At 43.3% G+C, this 24,321-nt stretch overlaps 2 protein-coding genes across 3 annotated transcripts in view; one reads left to right on the forward strand and one right to left on the reverse strand.

The window, feature by feature from the left end:
• Positions 1–271: 271 nt before the first annotated feature.
• Positions 272–9,751, reverse strand: DRC10 (dynein regulatory complex subunit 10). 2 transcript variants are annotated; one of them, XM_072983140.2, is made up of 5 exons: positions 9,537–9,751; positions 6,015–6,803; positions 4,609–4,853; positions 1,945–2,016; positions 272–675 (listed from the first exon to the last, which is right to left on the reverse strand). In XM_072983140.2, the coding sequence occupies exons 2-5, from the start codon at positions 6,699–6,701 to the stop codon at positions 615–617; spliced, it is 1,065 nt and encodes a 354-aa protein (XP_072839241.2). In that variant the 5' UTR covers positions 6,702–6,803; positions 9,537–9,751; the 3' UTR covers positions 272–614. The 2 variants fall into 2 exon arrangements, with proteins under 2 accessions (XP_072839241.2, XP_072839240.2); XM_072983139.2 differs by having other exon boundaries at positions 4,620–4,853; positions 9,537–9,680.
• A 3,288-nt stretch (positions 9,752–13,039) lies between these two features.
• The window catches only part of TPCN1 (two pore segment channel 1), a 64,066-nt gene continuing 52,784 nt past the window's right edge, over positions 13,040–24,321 (forward strand). The window contains exon 1 of the mRNA XM_072983517.2: positions 13,040–13,310. Coding sequence (XP_072839618.2) covers positions 13,214–13,310 — 97 coding nt within the window. The 5' untranslated portion in view covers positions 13,040–13,213. The remainder of the gene's footprint in view (positions 13,311–24,321) is intronic.

The following is a 24,321-nucleotide window of genomic DNA, read 5'->3' on the forward strand; positions in this document are numbered from 1 at the left end:
AAGCAGAACCAAACCTTCAACTCCTACTGAGGTCTTCTAGACATATTTAGCCTTGAGAAACGAAGACCGGGGGGGGGGGAGAGATAGGATAGCACTTTTCAAATACTTGAAAGGTATTCCTACAGAGGAGGGGCAGGGTCTGTCTTGTGTGTTGCTTGCACTCTATCATCCCCCCCCCCCTCCACAAACACACGCACACGTCTTCAGATTCCTGGCCAGGACCAGTGGGCCAAAAAAGATTCCTTACTCACATCTTCTCCACACAAACAGAGAAAGAGAGAAAACATTTTATTAAATATAAAAGTGATGAAACGTTTACTGGGAGCCTGACATGACTTTCTCAGATGATCAAAGTGAGGCTCAGCCATTGGCATCGAAGACCCCAGAACAGGCGGAGGCTCACCTCCTCACCCCCTTCTTCCCTTTGCCCTTCTTCTTCCTTTTGGTCCGCAAGAGCGACCTCACCAGGTAGCCCTTCCACATGGCCTGGATGAGAGTGGCGGCTCGGACCAAGATGGCCAGCTCCTTCTCGGCTTTTTCCTTCTGCTCCTGCTTCACCCTCCTCTCCTCTTTGATCTGGCTGTATTCTTGATCTAGCAGGGCAAATTTCTCCCTCAGCTCCTCCAGCTGCTCCTTCTCCACCATGTAGGCTGCCTCAATCTCTTCGATCTCCTCCTGTAGAAGGAGCAAAATCTGGGCGTTAAGAATGGAATAGGGCCTGAAGTACTGGCGTCCTGCAGCCTCTACAGCTGGGTTGGGCAACCAACTGCTCTCTGGATGATGTTGGACTGCTAGTCTCCCCGGCTCCTAGCTAGCAGAATCAAAGGCTGCCTGTTGCCCACCCCTGAGGTAGGAGAAGGCATATCATGTATCCCATCTGTATTTAATAATGCCAGCTGTGGTGCAAGGACTACCTTGGGAAGAGGTCTTCAAAACACTTTGAACACTCAAAAAATTCTGGATTATTTTTGATACTGGACATTTCTTTTGCTACTGCCCATGTGACAGGTCAGCCTTCTCCAATTCGGTGCATCAACTGTGTTGGCTGGGGATGATGGAATTTGTAGCCCAGCACTTTGGAGGGCACCAGATTGAGAAAGGTTGTGATATTGGTAAGTTGAAAGCAGAGGTAGAAGACACGGGACCCGCCCATAGATGGGCTCAGCACATCCAAGGAAGAAAAATACTGGCAGCTGCAGTCCAGCAAGCTCTGAAGGGCCACCCTTTGACCCTCAGCACTAGCACATCTGGAGGCCCCTTTTACCCAGAATTTGATCTCCCTGCAAGCCATCAGCTAAGAAAAGGCTAACTCAACAACTAGGGAAGACTGCCCATTTGAAAGGCAAGCCCTTTTCTCATTCCCTGACTTAAAACAGACCCATGACCTTCTAATCTGGCCAAGGGCCTTTGCAGGATCCTGTGGTGTTGTCTGCGTCACAACCCAGGGCTGAAGAAAAGGAGGTCGGGACCCGAAGAAGCGCCCTGCTGGGCTAGGCCAAAGGCATATGTGTTCCCCACATCCTGCTTCCCACAGCAGCCCAGCAGCTGTTTGTAGGAAGCCCCCAAGCAGAGGGTTAAAGTGACAAAGTCAGGAAATACTTTCCAAGGGACTACAGCTCCCAGAATCCCACAACCAACATGAATTTATCTAATGCTGAAGAGTGGCAGTACGTAGCTGGTTGTCATGCCGTAGGCTGCATCTGATGTGCGGTAAAACATTGGGCAGGATGAGATGGGTGACTGAGCCAGGTTGAAAGCCAATTTGGTAGGAGAGCAAAAGGGCAGCTTGCTTTTGAAGGCAATGCTGGAGGTAGGAAATGAAACTACATGGAGGGAAGAGCCATCTTCCATCAGAGACAGAGATTTTGCTATGTCAACCTCTTAAGGGCAAAACTGATGAGTCAGAAGGAGCCCCACACTGAATGTCTTCCAGAAGAACGATACCTGCTTTTCCAGCATCTCCATGTCATACTTCTGCACCCAGTTCTCAATCTCCATCTCCACTTTGTATTTCTTCTAAGATAAATAAGATAGGCAAAGCATTACACATCACCTGTTCAGGGTAAAGCCAAAGCAGTAGGTAAGGAATATTTATTTTGGTCTAGGATTCCAGTCTTTCCTGCCAGATGTAAGGATTCTGGTAGTTTGGCACCGGAAAACAACAGATGGCTGGGACTCGACAGCAAACCCCTTTAGCTATGGTCATCAGCAGGATTTCTTTTTCCTCCAGGAAAAGGCATAGATTAGAGGTGGACAAAGTGCAGCCATCCAGTTGTTGCTGGACTGCAAATCCCAGCAGTACTTGATTTGGGGCCTTAGCCCGGTACACGTCGCCGTTCTACATCTGGATGGCCACACTTTGCTTATCCCTGCCTTCAGCGCCCTTCTGTGCTGGTAGCTCTCCACATGTTTTTTAGACATCCACTCCCAGAAGCTCCAGCATGGGCAAGGGATTATGGGTGTTGTGGTCCAACAATACTGGAAGGCCAACGGTTCCATTCATTTGCTCTGGAACATCACTACACTCCAGGAAGTATTTCCCCCAGGGAAGTAAAAGTCAAATACCTGATTAGGTTTTCTCTAGAGAATGTTTAGCCTTACAAAAAGGAGGTTGAGATGGGACATGATAGCCATGTTTAAATATTTGAAAGGCTGAAGAGGGGGCAGGTTTGTTTTCCAGGGCTCCACAACTAAAACACAGAACAATGGATTCAAACTACAAGAAAAGAGATTCCATCTGGATATTAGGAAGAACTTCCGGATGGTCAGAGCTGTCTGGCAGTGGAATAGTCTGCCTTGAAGGGTGGTGGGAGTCTCCTTCTTTGGGGGTTTTTAAGGAGAAGATGGATGGCCATCTGTCGGGAGTACTTTGATGGATGTTCCTGCATGGTGGTGGTGGTGGGGGTTGGACTGGATGGCCTCAGTGGTCTCTTACAGCTCTATGAGAAAACATACTATTGAAAGCACGAAGGTGCCTTGCACCAATTTACTCATTTTTTGCTTTAGTGAGAGTTCAGGCTTGACTTGATTGAGTGCCCTCTTTTCTGCCTTTTCGGTGGTCTGTGGTATCTATAAGGCTCTCCTCCTACACATTTTTCCTTCACTGTCTTTCTTTTACAAAATATGGATTATTTTGACCTTGGATTCCAGTGACAATCTTTGCTAACTCTGACCCCTCTCCCTTTTTTATTTCAAAAGGTGAGAGGACTTCTTTTAGAAAATAGGATGTCAAGCTTTAAAAAGCAAAGGGCAACCTGAATGTTTTCAAAACTAAGGACAGCAGCCAATATGGTCTACAGTGGCTAACTGATAAAAAAAGTCAGATTACGGGATTTTCTCTTGCCTAGAGAACAGTAGGGAGCATAAGAGGTCATCCTGTAGACCAGCGCCCCCCAACCTTTTAGGGACCGCAGACCACCTCGGCGTCTGAGGAAGGCGGGGCACCCACCCGCAGGCATGCTCTTGGGTGGATGCATAAAAGTAGTGGGGGAGCGTGCACGTGCATGCCAGTGTGTGCGCTCCCCCACCCCTTTGCGCATGAGCTCTTGCACGCCCTCGCCCGCCCACCCCTTCACGTGGGTGCTCAAGCTGGTGCTGGCACGCACGTGTGTGCACAAAGCAGCTGTGGGGAGTGGAGTGTGTGCAGGGGGGGCCGGGCCTGTTTCCACGGCCCGGTCCGGCTCAGGCCATGGACCGGCACCAGGCTGCGGACCGAAGGTTGACAGCCTCTGCTGTAGACTATCTTGACTGCTGCCGTTGGTGCTGTCAACATTCAGATGGCTCGTTGCTATGTATTGGGGAGAATGGTCTCAATAGCTTTCACAGCGTCAGTCTGATAGTAGTCCATCAGATGAAGGGCAGGCAAGAGACCACTCCAGCCAACTATAATGGAAATGGAGGAAATCTGTCCCAAATCAGTAAAACAAAAGGCAAAAAAGCAGAGTAATCTGAAACAGAAAATACATAAGAGAACCACAAGTTTCATTAACCTCTCTTTCAGATTCCAAAATATTTCCTATTTCAGAAGCTACCTAATGTAAAGCCACAAAAGACTCTGACAATATAGGCAGTAGATAAGTTACATACATACATACATACATACATACATACATACATACATACATACATACATACATACATACATACATACATACATACATACATACATACATACATACATACATACATACATACATACATACATACATACATGAAAGAAAGAAAGAAAGAAAGAAAGAAAGAAAGAAAGAAAGAAAGAAAGAAAGAAAGAAAGAAAGAAAGAAAGGAAAGAAGGAAAGAAAGAAAGGAAAGAAGGAAAGAAAGAAAGGAAAGAAGGAAAGAAAGAAAGAAGGAAATTAAGGAAGGAAGAAAGAAAGGAAGAAAGAAAGAAGGAAAGAAAGAAAGAAAGGAAGGAAGAAAGGAAGAAAGAAAGAAAGAAAGAAAAAGAAAGAAAGAAAAAGAAAGAAAGAAAGAAAGAAAGAAAGAAAGAAAGAAAGAAAGAAAGAAAGAAAGAAAGAAAGAAAGAAAGAAAGAAAGAAAGAAAGGGCCTTTTTCGCAGTTCTCTTCAATGTGGGTTAACCTGAAAGTCCCATCCCTGCTGCTCACTACCTTTGTGTTACCTTTCGGAGAGCCAGCTCTGACTCTCGATCCTCAGTGATGAGGGCATTCAGTTGGGCTCTGAGCTGATTCAACTCCTGCTGTAACTTGGAGCACTTGGTCTGGGATGAACGCAGCTCTGCCTTCTGTTGCTTCTCTGTATCGGTCCGGAGGCGCTGGGTTTGGCTTTCAGAGCATTTGGACAGATTGTGCAAGCGAACTTTAAGGTCCTTGATTGCAGCATTCTTCCTGGAGATCTGAAGACCACCTTAGCTGGTCAGTGTGAACGACTTTGTGCCATCAATATGTCAATTGAAAAGATGACATAGATACAGAGAACTGCTTTTGAAAAGACTGGCAGGGATCTGGAGAGTAAGAGATCCGCCACAGTACAGTAGATAGATGCATTCTGGAAATCTGGGTCAGTTGGATGTCAGAGCTAAAGTTAATTGTGTCACCACCAAGTCCAATGCTGGCTCCAGGTTTGGGGGGGCATCTGACTGCGTCAAGTAGGACCACCCCTTCCCCTCTATGGAATACTAACCAACTGCTTCCCCTTTCCTTCTGGCTTCAGAATTCTATATAAACACCTTGAAGGAGAGCACACTGAAAGCAGAAAGGGCTGTTCCCTCTCAACAATATTTGCATGGCTGGAAAGGGGAGATGGAGAGATAAACGGTGGTAATAAGATCAAGCAGGTCCATGTGGGCACAGGGAACTGGCAAAGAATGGCCCGAGGGCAAATGCGGTCCCAAGTCCCCTTGACTTCCCATGCCTCTCATCCCAAATGGCCAGTCATGCCCTCTAGAGCAGAGGTCCTCAACCCCCGGTCTGCAGCCCAATGCTGGTCCGTGGCCTGAGCCAGACCGGGCCGCGGAGAGAGACCCCACCCCACCCCACCCCCGCACACACTCCCCCCATACAGCCTGTTTGTGCCCTCACTCCTTTGTGCACGCGCACGAGTGCACCCATGCGAGAGAGAGCGCACGCTCCTTCATGCATGTGCACGAGCACGGGGGGGGGGGGGGTGGCCCACTTTCCCCAGCCGGTCTACGGGGCTAAAAAGGTCGGGGACCTCTGCTCTAGAGAACACGTGGCACCGCTCTTAGGGGCAAACTGTTTTTGAGCAGGGAAAAGGTGTTTGTTTTTTAATCATTATTTTCAATATTAGAAGTGTCCTCAAGGCACAGTGCCTTGGCCAGTGTGATATCACTTGAATAATATTAGCCCATGCAATCTATTGCCAACCAATCAGATACCAATAAAAAAGGGAGAAAAGGATTTTTTGGACGGCAGTTCCTACAATCCCACTAGCTGTGCTAACTGTGGGATTCTGGGAGTTGTAGTTCACCAGAATAATTTTCCTTATCTCTGGATCACAGAATTTTCAATGCATTCCCAGACCTCTGCCTCTGTACCTCATCATCACGATTTTGGATTGCGGCAGCCAGTTCCTCCTCCAAAGCAGCTATCATCTCTGTATTCTTCTTGTCTCGCTTAGAGATTTCATCCAGAAACTGATTTTTCTCTCTTTCTTCTAACGGGGTTGTCAGAAGCCTCTCAAACAAGAATCCTCTGAGGTCCGAGAGGCATTTAATGAACTGACTGTTTGATGGATGCCTCATGTGGGCAATATCTCTTACTGTCTGACAAGCTATGGGATTGGCATAGCACAGGCGCACAATATTTCGGACAGAGTTTCTTAAGCCTTGGGTATGCAAATCAAGATGTCCTGCTGGATCTTCAGCACCATACACAACCCCTTTGCTAGTACCCTTCTGCAAAATCCCTTCTTCTTCAAGATGCGCGAGAATAGCTTCCATAACATTGGAAAGACGCTGATGTTCCTTAAGAGCTTCTGTAAGTTCAGGTCCCAGTGCTGGGCTAAGTTCCTCGAGGTTTTCAATAACATGAGAAAATGCACTGACCAACTCCACTTTAAAGATGGTCTCATCCAACACAGATATGATCCTCTTGGTCTCCACAGTAGTCAGTTTCGACCGGCCGGGATCCAAGAGTTTCAAGGGCATTCGGAGAGTCTGCCTTCTGGACCGGTTTTCTTCCATATGCTCATAGGATGGCTGGGGCATTTCTCCCATTGCCATATTTTCAGCTAAGTGTGAGTTTGCAGGTCTGAAACACCTTTTATCTTCTATATCAGGAATGTTGATGCTTTAATACAGTAGGCAGATCAACTAAGAGAAGCACTGAAACACAGAGTCAGGAAATCAATTTAGTAACAGAATCAAACCATTAATGCAGTTCAGAAAGACTTTGGGTGCAATTAAATGGCATTTAGCCTACCATTTGGTATGTTACGGGGATAGATAGGTGTAACGTTTACCCACATGGCCCCTGCTTATTATTCCCTCACAATGGATCCACATCACATTTTCTTCTCGCTGCCACCAGTGGATTACTTCAGTCCACAACATAAATGACGTATGTCAGAACACTTGTCTCATGAACAGAAACAGAACTTACTTATTGAAGTCAGGAAATCAATTTAGTAACAATCAAACCATTAATGCAGTTCAGAAAGACTTGGGGTGCAAATCAGATGGCATTTATCCTACCATTTGGGAAGTTACAGGATAGGTTGGTTTATTCCTTTTTCCAGCCATCACAACCCACCCCCAGAGCATTCCTACCCATACCTTTCTGAGCTACTGTCAGGAGTTTTTACTTTTTGGTGCAAGTAGGGTTGCTCTGTTTGATTCATTTTCAACACGTGTGACCTTATTTGGTCTGGGTACTTCCAGTGGGAATCTCCAATATTGTGAAGTGGCTTAATAAGAAAGCCCCTTCAGGGTATTGGCAAGTTACATACCTTCTCTGCTCCTCGGTGGAGTGTCAGAGAAAGTGAATTTTTAAAGACTCTAGTAGGGCAGCGTAGTAGATGCACTACGTTGCTTATAAAAAAATAGAAAGTGTTTTCTTTGCCTTTAAGGGCCAGTTGAGAATCCATGGCACTGGACTTCCAAATATCAAAAATTCCCACTAGAAGGAGCCAGACCAAATAGGCTTGTTTGAGCTTCAATATGACATTCGGATGTAAGGATTGCACCAAGTGCTACATCACACTTTGAACCGACCTCAAGAAGCCCTATTCAGGTTGCATCCGCCTGCACCTTGGTTCTAACAAAGAGCTGCTTGCATTGCGGCGGGGAAAACAAAGCCTGTTTGCCAGTGCTTGTGATCTGCACTGCACCTCAAGGTCAGCTGACTGGAAACAGGTATTTGTTGGTAGCCACCCAGAGTGGTAGAATATACCAGTTGGGTGGGATATAAATAAATAAATAAATAAATAAATAAATAAATAAATAAATAAATAAATAAATAAATAAATAAATAAATAAATAAATAAATAAATAAATGCTTGTTAAGACAGCCAGGGTGGTATCATAGTTAGATGATCACTTGGATAAGGACTCTGGAAACCCAGGTCCAAATCCCTACTCAACCATACAACTCACAGGATAATCTTGGGGCAGCCACAATGTCTCAGTCTGATCTACCCTACAAGGTTGCTTTAATATAAATATTTAAATAAGGTATAAATCTCTTTTTTTTTGGACTATTTATGCCCAAACTCCAAGCTACGTACAGCAGAAAACAACACAGTATGATTACATTGCTATATAGATCACATTTATTTGGGTTTAGTAGCCCATAAGCTACTAAATACATTGTGTCAAGTTTTAGAGTTTAAATATATATTAAAAGAGAAATTTGCCACATCTACAACACAATTTTTGCAAAGATTGCTTAAGAGTAATTTTAGTCCTGAGGAATCCAAGAAGACTGGATATTTCAATAGCCATTTTTTGAGGAATCACTCTCTTGCATATTTTGGACAATAATATGTGATGGTGTACCAAGTTCTAATGGGACAGTCCCAGTAATGTTGTTCTGGATGTACCGTGAGAAATTCCAAGCTATTTACAGTAGAAAACAATACAGTACAATCACATTTCCCAAAAGATTCGATCGTCCTACTTATGACTTACTTCTAAATTTCAGGCACTCTTAAGTAGCCTAAGTAGCCTGGAGTTTGGGTATAAATATTCCAAATATATTACAGGATTCCCAGAGAAGCACTTAGATATCATTACAGTACTTGGAAGTAGATTCTGAACAAAAATGCATAGATATGCACTTTCCCTTCCTGTTCTACCTCTGAATTAAAAACAAATTAAATTAAAATAGTGATGTGATTAAAATATAGAAGTGAAAGCCTGGGATGGGTAAGAAATATCTTTGCTGGATCACTAAAAACTGCAGACAAGGCAGCACTTCCAGTTCTTCATTGGTCATAGATATATAAAATATAAGGAAATGGGTGAGAAGCAATAAGTCCTAAAAGGAAAAGAGGGAAAAGAAAAGATAGAGATAAAAAGGACAAGAGGCTGGACCTAACCTTACCTCTGCAACTGTAAGTTCTGTACAGAACTCCACTTCTGTACAGTTTATAATATATTTTTATTATTATTCCTATTTTTTTGCTCCTTTCTATCCCACCCTTTTGTCTAAGGCTCTCAGCTCCGCCCTTGCTCAGGAGATTACTGCTTTAAAAAATCACGAGAGAAATCTTACTGCACACATCTCCTGACGTGAATATATTTATTTAAAATATATTAACCGACCTTTCCCCTTGAAAAAGGACCCAAGGTGGCTTACAAACAATTAAAGAGAATATTTAAAGTTGAAAACAATGAGTATACAAACGGTGGTTAACATAATTAAAAGACAATACAATCAGTTTTGAGAATGAAGTCTCTTAGGGGGAGCTGGGATGGGTCTCCCTTCCTGGGAGTGCACTACAACTCCCATCATCCTTCGCCATTCTCTACAATGGCCAAGGTTTACGGGTCCTGCAGTCCATCCCCACGGGGGGGGGGTTTACAAGCCCCTCCCCCTCCTTTTCCCATTAAACTCACCGAAAAAACAAACCTTTCCCTTAAAAAGGTTATTATTATTGCAAATCACCCTTTCTGTCCGGGTTTTGTATTTGTCAAAACAAGGCCACGTTCCTCCGTTGCCTGGCAACCGTGCCTAGAGCTTGGGAGGGGAGGAGCCTGGCTGCGGCGGAAGAGGCGGGCCTTGAAGGCAAGGATTCCCCAATCAGGAGCCGCCGGTCCCTCCAGCGACCAATCCGTCCCCAGGTCGAAAACCAACCCCCGGAGCGCCTGTCCTTGCGAGTCGTGCCAGCTGGAAAAGGCGCCCCGAGGGAGGGAGGCGAGCGAGGATGTCTTTATGATTGGGAGGGGGCTCCGAGAATCGTCGGGGCATTCTGGGAGTTGTAGTGCAAAAAGCCTTGGCTTTCAGTTTTAAAAGGTGGCTTTGAAAAAGGCTTGAATGTTTCTATAATCGGGGACTTCGCCGAAACAGCTATAAAAAGAAAAAAGAAGTGGGCTTGCAGTCCAGAAAAGCTGGTGCCCAATGCGAAGCCCTTGACATGTAAAATATTTTGCAGGATACTAAGAATTTTTTTGAATGGAAAAGGAAAAAAAATGCAAGCGGTGTGGTCCTTGAACAATCCAAAGGCAAGGGCTTTTTTAAAAAAATTATTTGGTCTAATAAATAATTTTTCGGATACTTAATGTGGTGCAGTCGTGCATACAGTAGTGGATTAGGACTCAAAAGAGGCCTGGGTTCAAATCCCCACTCAGCCAAGGAGACTCACTTGGGTGTATGTGTGTGTGTGGGGGGGAACTGGTAAAGCCACTTCTTAAATGGCTCGCCTGGAAAGCCCTATGAATGGCGCTGTAAATCGGCACATAACGAAGGAAGGGATCATCCGCTTCCCTTTGCCTGTGGACGGAGAGAGAGTGACCAGCGAAGAAGTACTAAGAGGTTACACAGGACTCCTCGTCTTTCTGGCAAGGGAAGGACTGATCTTTAGCACTTCAGAGGTTTTGGATTATGATCTCCACAGCCCTTTAGCACTGCCAATACAGGCTGGGGATTCTGGGAGTTGAAGTCAAAAACCTGGGATGCCAAGGGTCCTCCATCAACACCCCTGCAGCCGAGTAACAACACAACCTTTCCCATGGAAATCATGGTGACGCTTTTGCTTGGGGCTCCCAAAACAAGTTATTTCTTTGATTACAACTCTCAACATCTGCTAGGCAGCAAGGCCGCGGAGTTAGACCCCCAAAACCCATACTTTCCCCAAGCGCTAAACTCCAGATAAACAAAAAGAAATAGTCTTTAAAAAAAAAAAAGAATTCCCCACTCATTTCTGTGGGAGCAAAAGGATGCCACTCTAGCTCAAACCACCTCTATGGTAGAATCCCCAGTCTTCCGCGAGAAGCGCATGCGCACCCCTGATGTCGGCGTCACGCTGAAAGGCAAACGACGCAAACCCGGAAGAGATACGTACAGCTTCCGGTTCTGTCTTAAGTAGTGGGCTTGTGCTCCGGAAGGGCAGGCGGAAGTAGAATTTTCCTCCAAGCGTGTACAGTATCTGGGCGTTTTGGGCTACCCTGTTCTCATTAGCCCGTCCGTATGGCTTGTATCCGCGGATAATGGGAATTGTAGTCCAACACTTGGCGGTCCCCAGGTTCTTTCAAGTCCTGGTTTCAGATACGCAGCACATTTTACTTGGGAATAAGTTCCACCAAACTGTGTTTTGGGTGGGAGGGGAATAATAAATTATTGAGGCCCTGGTGGGTTGTCTTGCCCGGCCTTCAATCATCCTCAGAGCCTGGGAAATATTTGTCCGAGGGTGCTGGGAGTTGTAGTTAAAAAAAAAAGGAACTTTCAACTCAACCTGGATCTCTTCTTAGGATAGCAGTGCGTGTTAAGAAAAAAAAAACCCTACCCCATACGTTTCAAAATGGGTTGGACAATCTTAGGTCTTTCAGAAGTTTAAAGCCCTGCAATAAAATACTTATTTTCCTTACCTTCTTGATTCTACATTAAGAGTGGTGTTCGAGCTTTAATTTTGAACGGAGAAAGATCAAGGCTCTGATCAAGAAAGATCAACAGCCTTCGCGAATACAAAGATCAACACACCTTGGTATATGCCATACCTTCTAAATATGCGTAGAAGGTATGGCATATATACCATATATTCAGGAAGGCATTCTTCATGTGCAAGAGGGCCCTTGTTAGGCAGGATTTTGCTAAGCAAGGGTTTTTTTAATGTGAAGTGCTGTCCTGCTTGTGCTTTTAAAACGGTTCTTATTTGGATCTTTTAACAAGATTAGCTGGTTCATCATGCTAGATTATTTGGATTGACCCTTTCCTGTAATATCTTCGATTTAGAACTGCGAGCCTCCCTAAGGTCTAAATTCTGGTGAAATGCTGGATACAAACCACAGAACACAGCCCTGAGTTTGTCTACTCAAAAAGGAGACCCATGGAGTTACTCCCAAGCAAGTGGGTTACATTAAGATCGCAGCCTAAGGGGATAATTGCACTTTTTGCATAGGAAGGCAAGAGGAGAAATGTTATTAAGATGATGCTGAAAGCAAGGGGGATTGTTCAGAATTGCCTGGACCAACGGCGTTTGGAAAAAGTGCCTTTCCCTCTTTACAGAGGGAGGGAGGGTCAGGGACTGCAAAATCAAACTCCAACAGTGCCATTAAAATTATGACCTGACTTTTAACCCTTTTACTAATCGTTGAGGAAGGAAGGAGTTGGGAAGTATGTGTGCAAACTCCCAATCCAATGCTGGCTGCAAAAACCGCAAGCCTTTTCTACTAACGAAGGCGTTGGGGCGCAATATGAAGCCTCTCCCGAGGCTTGCTAAAAAGCGTCCGGTCTTTTATTTTAAATTTATTTTTAGTGCGCAAAAGGGTGCGGATTTGGGATGCAAGGGGTGTTACTTAGCTGGCGGTCGTAAAAAAAACACCCTTCTTGCCCTGTTTGAACAAGAGTTTTGAAATCAGCTTGGTCTGCAGAAGAGCAGAAAGGATTTTTTAAAAAAAGAAAATGAAAAGGCTCCGCGGAGGTGGGGTGATGGGGAGCGTGGGGCGGGGGGTCTTTTTTGACTTAGGTGGCGGTCGTAAAAATCCTCCCTTCTGGCTCTGTTAAGAGTTTTGAAATCAGCTTGGTCAGCAAAAGAGCAAAAAAGTCGATTTTGAAAAGAAAAAGAAAGGGTCTCCGCGGAGGTGGGGGTCTTTTTGCCTTTGGCTGGGTAACAATATACAGTATGCGTTATCTGCCATGGCACATCAACCCCCTGTCCTTATCCCTATTATATTTTTATTTTCTCCGCCTCCCTTTCCTCCTGGGATCCTCCTCCTCCTCCGTCGGAAGGGCTGCCGAGGTCAGAGGCAGACGCCGGCCGAGTTTCGGCACCGAGAGGGAACGGCGGAGGACCGGGGGCTGGATGCGCCTTCCTCCTCCTCCTCCTCCTCCTCCCGGCAACTCCGCCGCCTCCCCCCCGAAGCGCCCCGGGACCTCGCCGAGCTTGCCTGGGGGGCTCCAATGAGGGCCGGGGGGCCGCGGAGATGGACGCCGTCTTCTCCCGGGACAGCTGCGAGGCTGCAAGGGGTCCCTGATCTTTGACGAAGCGGCGGCGAGAAGTTGGGGGGCGGCTTTAAAAAGGGGGGAGGACATTGCCTGGAGCAGCGCAGGACCGGGGAAGGGGAGAGGGGGGGAGAGCATGGCTGTGAATCCGGACGAGGACGATGTGCCCCTCATTCTGACCTCGGATGAAGGCAGGAGCCATGGGTCGGAGCGGGAGGTGGCACCGAGTGAAAGTAAGTTCAAAAAAGTAACCCCCTTTTTTTCCTCCTTTTCCCCCTATTTCATACATTTGCACTCGCTGCAGGGATCACATTTGCTTCGCCCTTTGGAAATCTGCATTCCTTCAAACTGCGTTTTTTTTTGGGGGGGGCGGGCGGGAGTGGTTATCAGCCCTAATGTAGTTTCCAAAGCGATGGCTGCCTTTTAAGCCTCTTGCAGCCAAAAACAACAACAACACACAACCTTGAAGATAAATCCAATTGTGAGGACTAGCACATGAAGTCAATGGGACTGCCATAGCTGTTGACTTTTAAAGAGTCCCGTTCATTCAGTGGGTCTGCTGGGGTTGGGAGTAACTCTTGGATTTAGCCCCGTGGCAGTTTGATCATAGCACAAACTCTGGTGAGTTTTTGAAATCAGTTTTGGTCTGCAGAAGAGCAAAAAGTCGGTTTTAAGAAGAGAAGAGAAGGCTCTGCGGAGGTGGGGTGATGGGGAGCAGGGGGTCTTTTTGCCTTTGGCCGGGTAACAATGATCTATGCTTTGCAATCATGCTAGGAAACATTTCTTGGTCATTAAGATGTCTCAACTCTTTTTTTGTTTTTCCTCTGGTAATAAGTGGACATTATAGGGCAATCTTCTACTTTAATTAATTTTATTATAAAACATCCCACCTTTCAAGAGGGAGGTGCAATCAAAAACAATAAAACGGAAGCAAAGAAAGTAGAAATCCATGAAGTCCCCGTAGAATCATATCATAGCATTGCAGTGTTGAAACCTTGGCTTTTTGACTGAAACTTACAGGCTGTATGTTATCTTTTTCCTCGTTTGCCATCTGCCTAAGGTCTTCATGATGACAAGACCCAGGGAAGGCCCTCTAATGTACTTCACACTTGTAGACTCACATGGTCGGCCAGTTTGTATGGTGACCACTAAACATTATCTTGGGAACATGTTGGAGGAAATTATAGTGTGTATGAGCATGCACAATAAACAAGTCTGCTCTGGGCACTTTCCATATTTTTAGTACATATAAAGTGCTTGTATAGATGTGACACATTATTACCTTTGCTTATTTGTTGTTTAGTCATTAAGTCGTGTCTGACTCTTCGTGACCCCATGGACCAGAGCATGCCATGCCCTCCTGTCTTCCACTGCCTCCCAGAGTTGGGTCAAATTTGTGTTGTTCGCTTCAGTGACCCTGTCCAGCCATCTCGTCCTCTGTCGTCCCCTTCTCCTCTTGCCCTCACACTTTCCCAACATCAGGGTCTTTTCCAGGAAGTCTTCTCATGAGATGACTTCTGCTTATTAACCACCCCCAATGCATCCCGTACCCCAAAACGTTTGGGACAGGGTCAAGTGGTGTGAGATCCTAATGTTCTCTGCCATTTTTTTCACAAGGCGTTGTTAGCCCCTACAGAATCTCTGAGGTACATTATTTTTATGCCAACTACACTTAGACCCACTAAGGTTCCATTTGTTTCAGTGGGTCTTCTGTATTTGGTTGAGGACTAAGACTGGAATTATGTATTTATTTAAAATATTATCTCTCTCCTTCTTTCTTAAAAAAAGGTCTCAAGGTAGCTTACATAATTAAAAGATAATATTTAAAGTTAAAAACAATGTACGTATACAAATATTAAAAAGGATCAAAAAATACCACCTTGTGAAATGGTAAACAAAAGCAATACTGAAAATACATTTAAAGCAGTAAGGCTTGACAATCGGTTTAAAATTTGCACTGGAGCAGGCTCATAATGGGAGATGTGGTCTTTGAGATAGCTTGTACCCAAACCATTTAGGGCTTTATGGGTTAGAACCAGCATTTTGAATTGTGCCTGGATCAGCAACCAGTGGAGGCGCTATAAGAGGGGGGGTTGTGTGATCCCTGTAACCAACCCCATCAACAATCTGGGTGCTGCATTTTGGACCCTCTGAAGTCTCCTGACACTTTCCATAGGCAGCCCCATCTAGATCGTATTACAGTAATGTTATATTTACAAGAGATGTCTGAAACAAGGATGTGCTTGCTGAAGATGAATGAGCTGTGTTTCCTTATCACGCTACATGTGTGAATTTGCTTACCTGCTGCTCAGGCTATTTATCTTACCACCTACAGTTGCGTAAAGTGGATGATGTTAATGATGCAACTATCATGGTACTTCCCGTATTTAATTTTCCTCTTATACCACAGTCCTATTATCCCCTACCTCATATAACTTGTTTCTGTCTTAAATTTTGGATATGGCTTCATGCATACATTGAAGTGGCTTATTCTCCTTGTAAAATGACTAGATAGGCGGGGTAGAAATACAATAAATAAATAAATAAATAAATAAATAAATAAATAAATAAATAAATAAATAAATAAATAAAATATAATAACCTTGCTTGTTTTTGAGATTTTGATAATCTTTTTTTATGGCACTGAAAGGCCTAATGAAGGAGAGAAAGACTTGTATTCATCTTACAAACAGGATGGGACGGGCATGTGAATACATTTGGAAGACTGCACCATGTGTACTTCTTAGCTTCAACTTCATTTTCGAATAAGAACGACACTTGTTGAAAGTTACTTGCAGTATGTGCATAAAAGTGAAGTATGAGGGATTGTATACTACTTTGACAGTTTATTGACAATATTTAAGGTGAAACTGTTGCCAAAAGCAATTGTGCTGTTACTTCTCTGGACTTGTGTCTCTAAGAGGCATTAGGGATACAAAAGGGAAGGTACATGCACAACGATCAAGCCCCATGGATCATGTCAAGCATGCAGAACTCTTCCAGAGGGCCTGAAGAGATGCTGATGCTTTACGGTAGGCTTACCTTTGATCTTCATGGCGTTTCTCGGATCCACATCTCTGGCTGTTTCTCACTGCCCTCCTTCTCTTTGAGCAGAAATAGATCATAAAGAGTGTGTGATTGTTGTGTCTGTGCATGGCTTTTACACAGGAAGAACTCTTAAGCAGTGGTGTGCCATAATGGACTCAATAACTCTTGGGATCCCATGTAGTTGTACGGTGCCATAATGTTGTGATCATAAAGGAGAAAGGTCTCCCTTCAGTTCTGTGTGACTGTCAACCCCATCTGCTGTGCAGCATGAGGGGGCTGCTGAAGAGGTGATCTCTTCTATTGCTGTCTGGGAGGTCCAGTTCTAAGAGTTCTCTGGCCCTGGAGTTCCAGGTGCATCTAGGCAAAATTCCACACTTGCAGTTTAATAAGCTGCTTTCTGTCGTTACGATAGTAAATTGGAGGACTTGGCTGAATTGGTCTGCCTATTATGCCTCAGTTTATTTTAATTAATGGGAAGCATAGTTCTTTCCAAGCTGCAGAAGGCATTGCTGGCACAGGTTTCACTAGATAATAGGATGTCCTGTTGCTTCTGCCTTAGCTGGCTTGCTGGAGTCTTCTCTTTGCTTTGCAATGACTTTTCTGCAGAGATGCATGTTCATGACCTTCAGGGTGCGATGGGGAATGGTGCCCCTTCCAGATGTTCATTGTCTACAACCCAATTGGCATTAATTGTGCCAACTAGAACTGATGGGCAGTTGCAGTCATTTTTTAAAATTGAAACAAGCAGCACAGAGAACTCTTTAACTCAACACTAAAAGAATAAAAGTCATTATGTTCTGCTTTCAATATCTGCGCTTACATGTGAAAGTGTTAATGAAGTTTGCTTTAAGAGAACAGTCTTGGGGAAGTTGTCAGATAGTGCCTTGGGAACCCACTTTAATTGCCATTATACTACAAAACATCAATACAGGTTGCTCTTAATGCTTGACATCCCTACAGTTATTGGTCAGAACTCTGAATTCAGACAGGAGCTAGTTGACATTGGTGTCAATAGGTATTACCACTTGTCAGGTGAAGCAGCATAGTTTTGTTTTGTTGTTTTTGTTTGTTTGTTTGTTTCTAACACTGTGGCACAGGATAAGAACGTCTTCTTGCTTATCTCAGCTGAGCTGGCATGCTGATTGTTTTCAAATGGTGTGAGTTTAGTGAGGATACCACTAAATATATTGAAAGTGCTGTTGGCTTGCCATTTAACACTACTTGGATATTTAAATAACTTTAGCACTAGTGATTGGAAAATAAACTGTTGCTGCTTCATACTGAGGCAGAGAGGAAAGTCGGTGGTTGAAAACAGCTGTATTTTATAATAGGATTAAGAAGCCAACATGCCCTGCCCTCCAAAAGGACAGAGGCTGATAAGAGTTGTAACATAATCATCAGAGCAGAACAGAGAACATATCTTTTTAAAAGCACACAGACTTGGATGAAGAATAGAGAGACCACAAGGGAATACAAAACCAGCAGAGAGTTCCAAGACAGAATAATATTTTAACAGTCATTGCAAAGAGGAAACATTGGTTCAAGGAAGTACAGTAAAGAAGAGGGATATGTAAACTGGATGAGGGCATGCCCCCAAGCTGTAAACCTAGGACTGTGACTGTATTTGAGTACATATACCAGTGCATGTATATATACACCAAGGCCATATATACCAAGGTGTTTAGCCTGCTTCCTCTTGCTTGGTTCCTTCTCCAAGCACAAGCAGCTCCTTGGCCAAAATTTAGCTGCTTTACTGTGTCCAATCAGGCCGGGATCCTGAGTCCCCTCAAGCCATTCAGAGCAAGCATTTCTGGATTATTTAGCTGCTTGTGGTGTCAGGACCAGCCAGGGAGAAGCAGACCGGTTGCGTGCCTGAGCACATTCATTCATAGGAACAGGGTCAGTAAAGGGCAAATGACATGTTTCATGAGAGTGACAGTCCATAATCAGGCTGTAAATCCAACTGAGAGAAATAAGGAGGGATTTACTGATGACTGGCCTTTAGTTAAGTGTTGGCCTTTGTGTTCCACTGCCTAAAACCAGTCTATATTTAATTGGCTTCATGTTATGACAGGACTGGAGCCATCTTCCCACTGTCTTTTAAGTCCAACCCATAAGAACATAGGGCACTACCTTATACGAGGTCACAGTACCTGCCCATCTAACCCAGTATATGTGGATTTTTATTGTTAAAAGCTGTCTTGTTACATTTATCTTATTTTGATTCAGTTGTGTCTCACTGATACAAGAGAAACCCACTGTATATTCTGCAATGATATGGAACCGTTTGGGAATCATTATTCACACAGAAAAGTGTGTGTGTGTGTGTGTGTGTGTGAGAGAGAGAGAGAGAGAGTGAGTGAGTGAGAGAGAAATGTATTAAATAATGCTATCCCTATAAATTTGATTTGGTGTGTCATGTGCAGAACGGGGCAGTATTATACAGTGACTAGGTTTAGCCCTGCTGAAAGATATTAGATAACATTAGTGAGGTATCTCCACAAGTTGGTGTAGTAGCACAAGAAGAGCCCCCCACCCCACCTCTGTGTCCCACCAAAAAAAAAAAAAAATCTTTTGACTGCAAACGCATCAGAACAATAGCCAGACTGGAGCACCACTGCCCAAATCATTTGCATTCGTTTTGATACTACTGTACTTTTCTCCGTGTGACTGGATACTGACAGATTCCAGGGCTGGTGTCTATTGTGCAATTCTTTTAGCTTGCTTGCTTGCTTGCTTGCTTGCTCGATTATTTATTTATTTATTTATTTATTTATTTATTTATTTATTTATTTATTTATTTATTTAATCATTTATTTATTTAACTAACTAACTAACTAACTAACTAACTAACTAACTAACTAACTAACTAACTAACTAACTAACTAACTTATATACCACCTTTCTAGAACATGTCTACTCTGGGTGGTTTACATAAAGCATAAAAAATAAACTAAATTTAAAATTGGCTTGCACTAGGGGATATTAGCTTGTGTTCATTGCTCTCTCTCTCTCTCTCTAACACACACACACACACACACACACACACACACGCCAGAGTTTCTCAAGCTAATTCCATGTTCTCCCCAATACATAAGCACGACACTGGAGTGTTCTGGCTCATAAGCTTGACTGAGAGAGAGAGTTTTGAGCATGGACGCCTCAGGCACTGAGAGGAGTTTAAAAAGGCAATCAGCCCCAGCTCTAGCCCCTGCACAGATGTTTCTGTTTAGTTTATACAGTACCACTTATGGAGTGGGGCTGGGTAAAATGAGATTTCAAAGCAGGGGGGCTGGCGGCAGCCGGGAGAATCCTTCGCTAAAGCCACCTAGGGCAAAAGATTTTCTGACAAACATCAGACCGGCTAGGATGGCTGCACTCAGCAGGCCCACCTTTTGTTTTCATCTGCGACCGAAGAGCCTTGGCCATATCCTACATATTTTATCTAAGAGGCTCTGGAAAATCCACAAGAAGCATAATAATAATAATAATAAAAACTTGCCAAACGGATGTGTTCCCTAGGAGGCCATGAAAATCTAATCGGTTGTTTGTTTTCCAAGAGTTGTTCCGCTCGGCGCGTCAAATGTTCCAAGTCAGCTGCGATGAGCAAAAAGCAACCAGACGCCGTCAAAAACTTTGTCATTTCAGAAGTGCGGCTTGTATGTCTCCTAGCGCTTTAAAAACCGTTTATCGTCTCGTAACCACCTGTTCCCGGAACAGAAAGAGCTGAGCAGCAGCAGGCGTATAAGCAGGGCTACCCATCCCTCACCGTAAACCAGCAACGGGAAGAGACATTATTTGTTTTGTTTTCAACTACAGCAAAGGAAGATACGTTCTAAAATCACAAAAAGGCACACTGTCTTTTACCCATAGGCAGTATCGTTCAAATATCTTGGATAAAAGCTGGATATTCAACTTATCTATTAGATAAAAACAATGAACGGTCTGGTCCTGAGATGTTTCTTGCGGTGAGCGGTGACCCAAATAACCAGCATGCTCGCAGACATTTGCTTTCCACCAGCATTACCACTCCTCGATTATTACCCATATCGGTATCATTGTCATTTACCGTAGAGCAACATACCTGACTTCCATCATCATCATTTCCTTCCCAGCATTTCCCTTGGCCCCATGGGAAAAAAAGAGGGACAGCCAGACTTGAACGGTGTGTTCCTGGAGGAGAGAGGAAGGAAAGGCTCTTCGTGAAAGTGTGCGATCCTATAAGAGAGAGAAGGTGTGTTTGTACTGCGGACTGTGTTGTCCTTCGTTGTGATCTGGGAGTGATGAAAAGCTGAGAAGATCAATTTAATGGACTAATTTACATTCAGAGGGTTTGGGAGAAATTAGTTAGCATGTTATTTTTTTAATGAAATGGGTGATTTGTTGGAGCAGAAAATACGAATTCAGAAGGATGGCTTTGTGTTCTCTGCCTTGTGCTTAGGTTTTTGAACAAGTTTAATTGTCTTCCGGCCTCATCGGTTTGCATTTCTGTGAAGGCACACCACCTTGGGGCGGCCACTTTTGAATAGTCCCAGTTATATTTTCTCAAAAATCTAAATATACCCATCCATTGAATACGTTTGGGAGCCCTGGAGTATTCAAGCACCCCTCCACAGACTCCTGAGCAGCAAATCATGGCATGACACATTTTAATTTTTGAGGAAGAGGGAAGTTTTCTGTCAGAGTTTGAAATATTTTATTACAAAAGATTTTGTACAACAAAGGCGGCAAAGACGAAGGTCCATTACTTGATTTGTGAGATGCTGAAGTTCACAGAGTTACTGAAGATTATTAGTCTGGTGTTGTATGGTGCCAACTGTTCCTGGTTTTGTCTACGCATACCTCTCCATCTGTTGGATTATGTAGGTTTCCATTTAGAATGTGCTTTTAAGCATGCTGAAGCTCATGTAAGGTGTGCTGATGTTCTCATTTTCTATTTGACTGTTCCAGTGCCTTACTTGAGGAGTTCCAGATTTGCACATTTGTGTTGCACTTCCCGTTCTATTAGTAACATTTTACACATGGAAAGATAGTTTGTTACAAAATGGACTATAAAGATCATTTTATGGATCTGTTTTGAAACGTGTGGATGTGCTACCCTTTACTGAGGGCTTGTCTAGACAGAATAAATTGGAGTACATTGTTTTGTAATATATATACCTTTTTTATAAGTGTCCCTTTCACTTCTCAGATCCCCACTGAAGTTGTCTTTTAATTTGGGATATTCCACAGCTCCTGTCTATGTGGGGGGCGGCAAACTGCAGCACTTCCTCATTGTGATGCCACAGCACTAAACTGATCTGTGTTATATAGTGCATTGATGACACACTATATGATTTTCTCTCCTTGATTTGTTTTTGCTTTTTAAAAAAAAAAAAAATTCTAGAATGAGTCTAGCAGTAATCTACTTAGCCCTTTTCAGCTCACTGCTACATTTGATGTTGCTAAATGTGCAGCAAAATCTGCATACCATATTTTTAATCTTATGAAACCTGCTTTCTCCCCACTAAGGCAGTCATTCTTAACCGTTTCTTTACCATGGACTCCCTTTAAATATCTTTTGTTGCCACTGGCCATCAAGACTTAAGATTTAAAACCCTAAAGTGCATCAAATATTTAGTTAATGTTTCTCATGAAGGGTCTTATCGACAGATATTCCTTGCTATAAGTGTGACACTTTTTAAGATGGCTGGAGGAAGCTTCATTTTGCTTTGAACCAAAGGGTGCACCCTCATCAACATCATCAGTTCTTTTATGTCTCAAACTCAGCCTGCAGTCTGTGATGAGGCTCAGCCAAAATGTATTGTTACGAAATTCACTGCAATAATATTGAAAAGCCACTTTACCTGACAATAACCAAAGGATTTTATTTGCAGAAATCAAAGAAGAAACACAATCACAAAGTCTGTCCAAACACTCACAGAAACGGATGCTGACTGACTTTGACTTTCTCTTCCCGTGGCTTTTGACTGTCTGTGCAGTAGCGAGACATTGTACGTGGCCTCAGTCACTCAGCCTCATTCGCTTGCATGTTCTCACCGTGCGCCAAAATATCAGTTATTTGCTATCAAACCGTTATTGTCATAACTGATTTTTCCTTTTGTTTGCTTTCAATGGAGGCGGTCGGTCAGAAAAGCCAGGTTTTACACAAATGAACAAGGGAAATTAAGAGTTGTTCTATGTTTCCTTTTCTTTCTTGCATTCATTTTGTCTTCTTTTAACTGCAAAAGATCATAACATTTCTCCAAGCTTTTGTGGACCCCCTGTGAAGACATTGCCCCCCCCCCATGGCCTGAGAGAAAACTGTTTCTCTGAGGAATATCATGGGAAACTAACATGTGTTGATGGTCCAATAACAGAAAAAAAAACAATAGGTCAAAACATCAACAAAAGCAGAGCAAAAACTTTATTGTTAAATTCTTCATAATGTTTTTTTAAAGTAAGGAATGTGTGTTCTTTGTATAATGTACTCAGGAGAAAACTGGAAGTGACATTGTTGTAAGCGCTAGAGAAGTTAGACACTCCCATCCCTCATATCTCTGGAGTTGTCATGTGCTATAATCTAAACACATACCCATGAATGGCCCTAAAATATGGATCTGTCAGGAAACACCATATAAAATGCCATGCAGCTTATAAAATATAGTGCTAAAAAAATCAACACACCCCACGGAACAAAAATAAGTGGAAAGTAAGATGAAAAAAAGCCAGAGGTGGATAAGAAGTAGATGATGAAGGATGTCTTGATTCCCATTTTCCTAACTGAACCACATGTTGTAGAGGATCGTATTTCTTACTGAGCAAGTAGGGTGTTTTTTGGTGTGTCTGTGTTTGTTATGTGCCATTAGGTTGTATCCGACTTAAACTGATCCTAGCAGGGTTTGATATGTGAGATGTTCAAGAAGTGGTTTGCCATTGCCGTCCTTTCCCCCAGTGGGTTTCCCATGGTCAAGCCGAGATTTGAACCTGGGTCTCCCGAGTTCTAGCCTATCACTCTACACCACTACACTATGCTAGTTTTTTGTAAGATTTTCCACCCAATCCTATTTTGCATCTTACTGCTGTTGGCACATCCTTGGGTTCTAGTAAAGCAGCCCAAAATGGTCTGTACAAGTATGGACATGAACAAAATAAGGCTTGCATTATTTGAGAGGGTCCAGAATGAAGGTTTTCCCCAGGTAAAATCCTTCCCCACAAGTAGTCCAGTTAATGCAATTGCTGTAAGAAAGGGTTTGGATTTGGGTAACAAGGTAGATGTGGGTAGGGCAAGGGATTCTTCTTAAGCCTTTTCGGTAGCCTGAGAACCAACACGTGTAACAGTTTATACTTCTAAAACTGAACAAAACGGTAGTTATGCGAATCTGTTCTCCCAAGAAGCATGCTGTTCCAGGAAATATCCAGTAATGTTGCTTCTTTATGCTCAGTGGTGAGATGTCAGTTGTTAAGTCGTCACTGAGATGAAGGTAGTAGTCTAAATGTAACAGGGGATAGGTATCTATAAACATGATTGTCTAAAGCCATGATATATTGTGCTGAAGGATAAGATCTGGTTTTACATTGTTGTGCTCTGCATACTTTGATTTTGTAATTTGTGAAGGAGTGCTTTCTAATCATGTAAATGTGGTACATGTATTGAATCAAAAGGCAATGTCTTCTCAAAATGAGAGTATTCTGGGTTGCTGCTTTACACTGAAGACTCAACTGCCAGTCAAGAAAATAAACATAAACTGGGAGGAAATACGATGTATTGTTTGTAAAGGTGCATAAGGATCCATTGGTCTGGTGACATCTAGAATATTAAACAAAGTACTTCAATATGTGGATTAGGAATTCTGCTTAATTAGCATAAGTATTAGTATTGTTAAGAATTTAGGATAGGATAAAACCATGGTTTGAAGAGCTAAGTGAGGCTTTTTATGATAAAGTATTTTCAAGGTCATCAATTCAGTAGGGTTGCCAATAAGTAAGAAGCAACTTAACAGTATATAACAACAACCCTCCCAGTGGACCTTTAAGATAATGTCTCAGACAACGCAAACTGGAAAAAAAAACCCAATTGAGTGAATAAGCAGTACAATAAGGACAAACATGAGGAGTAAGATTAGAGGCACCAGGTTGCAATGCAGGAATTTTTATATAAATGCAAATTTAACTGAGTCAAGGAGTGGGACAGAGAATAAACATTATACAGCCAGG

This window comes from Pogona vitticeps, chromosome 14, assembly GCF_051106095.1.
Source record: "Pogona vitticeps strain Pit_001003342236 chromosome 14, PviZW2.1, whole genome shotgun sequence".
Lineage (NCBI taxonomy): Eukaryota > Metazoa > Chordata > Lepidosauria > Squamata > Agamidae > Pogona > Pogona vitticeps.

Bases quoted from the DNA above. Each gene is read 5' to 3' on its own strand.
- DRC10 (XM_072983139.2), bottom strand. From the start codon at position 6,701: ATGGCAATGGGAGAAATGCCCCAGCCATCCTATGAGCATATGGAAGAA. The intron at 4,854-6,014 runs GTACAGAGGCAG...GGTGGTCTTCAG, and splicing joins TCCAAAATCGTGATGATGAG to ATCTCCAGGAAGAATGCTGC. The intron at 2,017-4,619 runs GTAACACAAAGG...TATTTATCTTAG, and splicing joins CAGAGCTGGCTCTCCGAAAG to AAGAAATACAAAGTGGAGAT.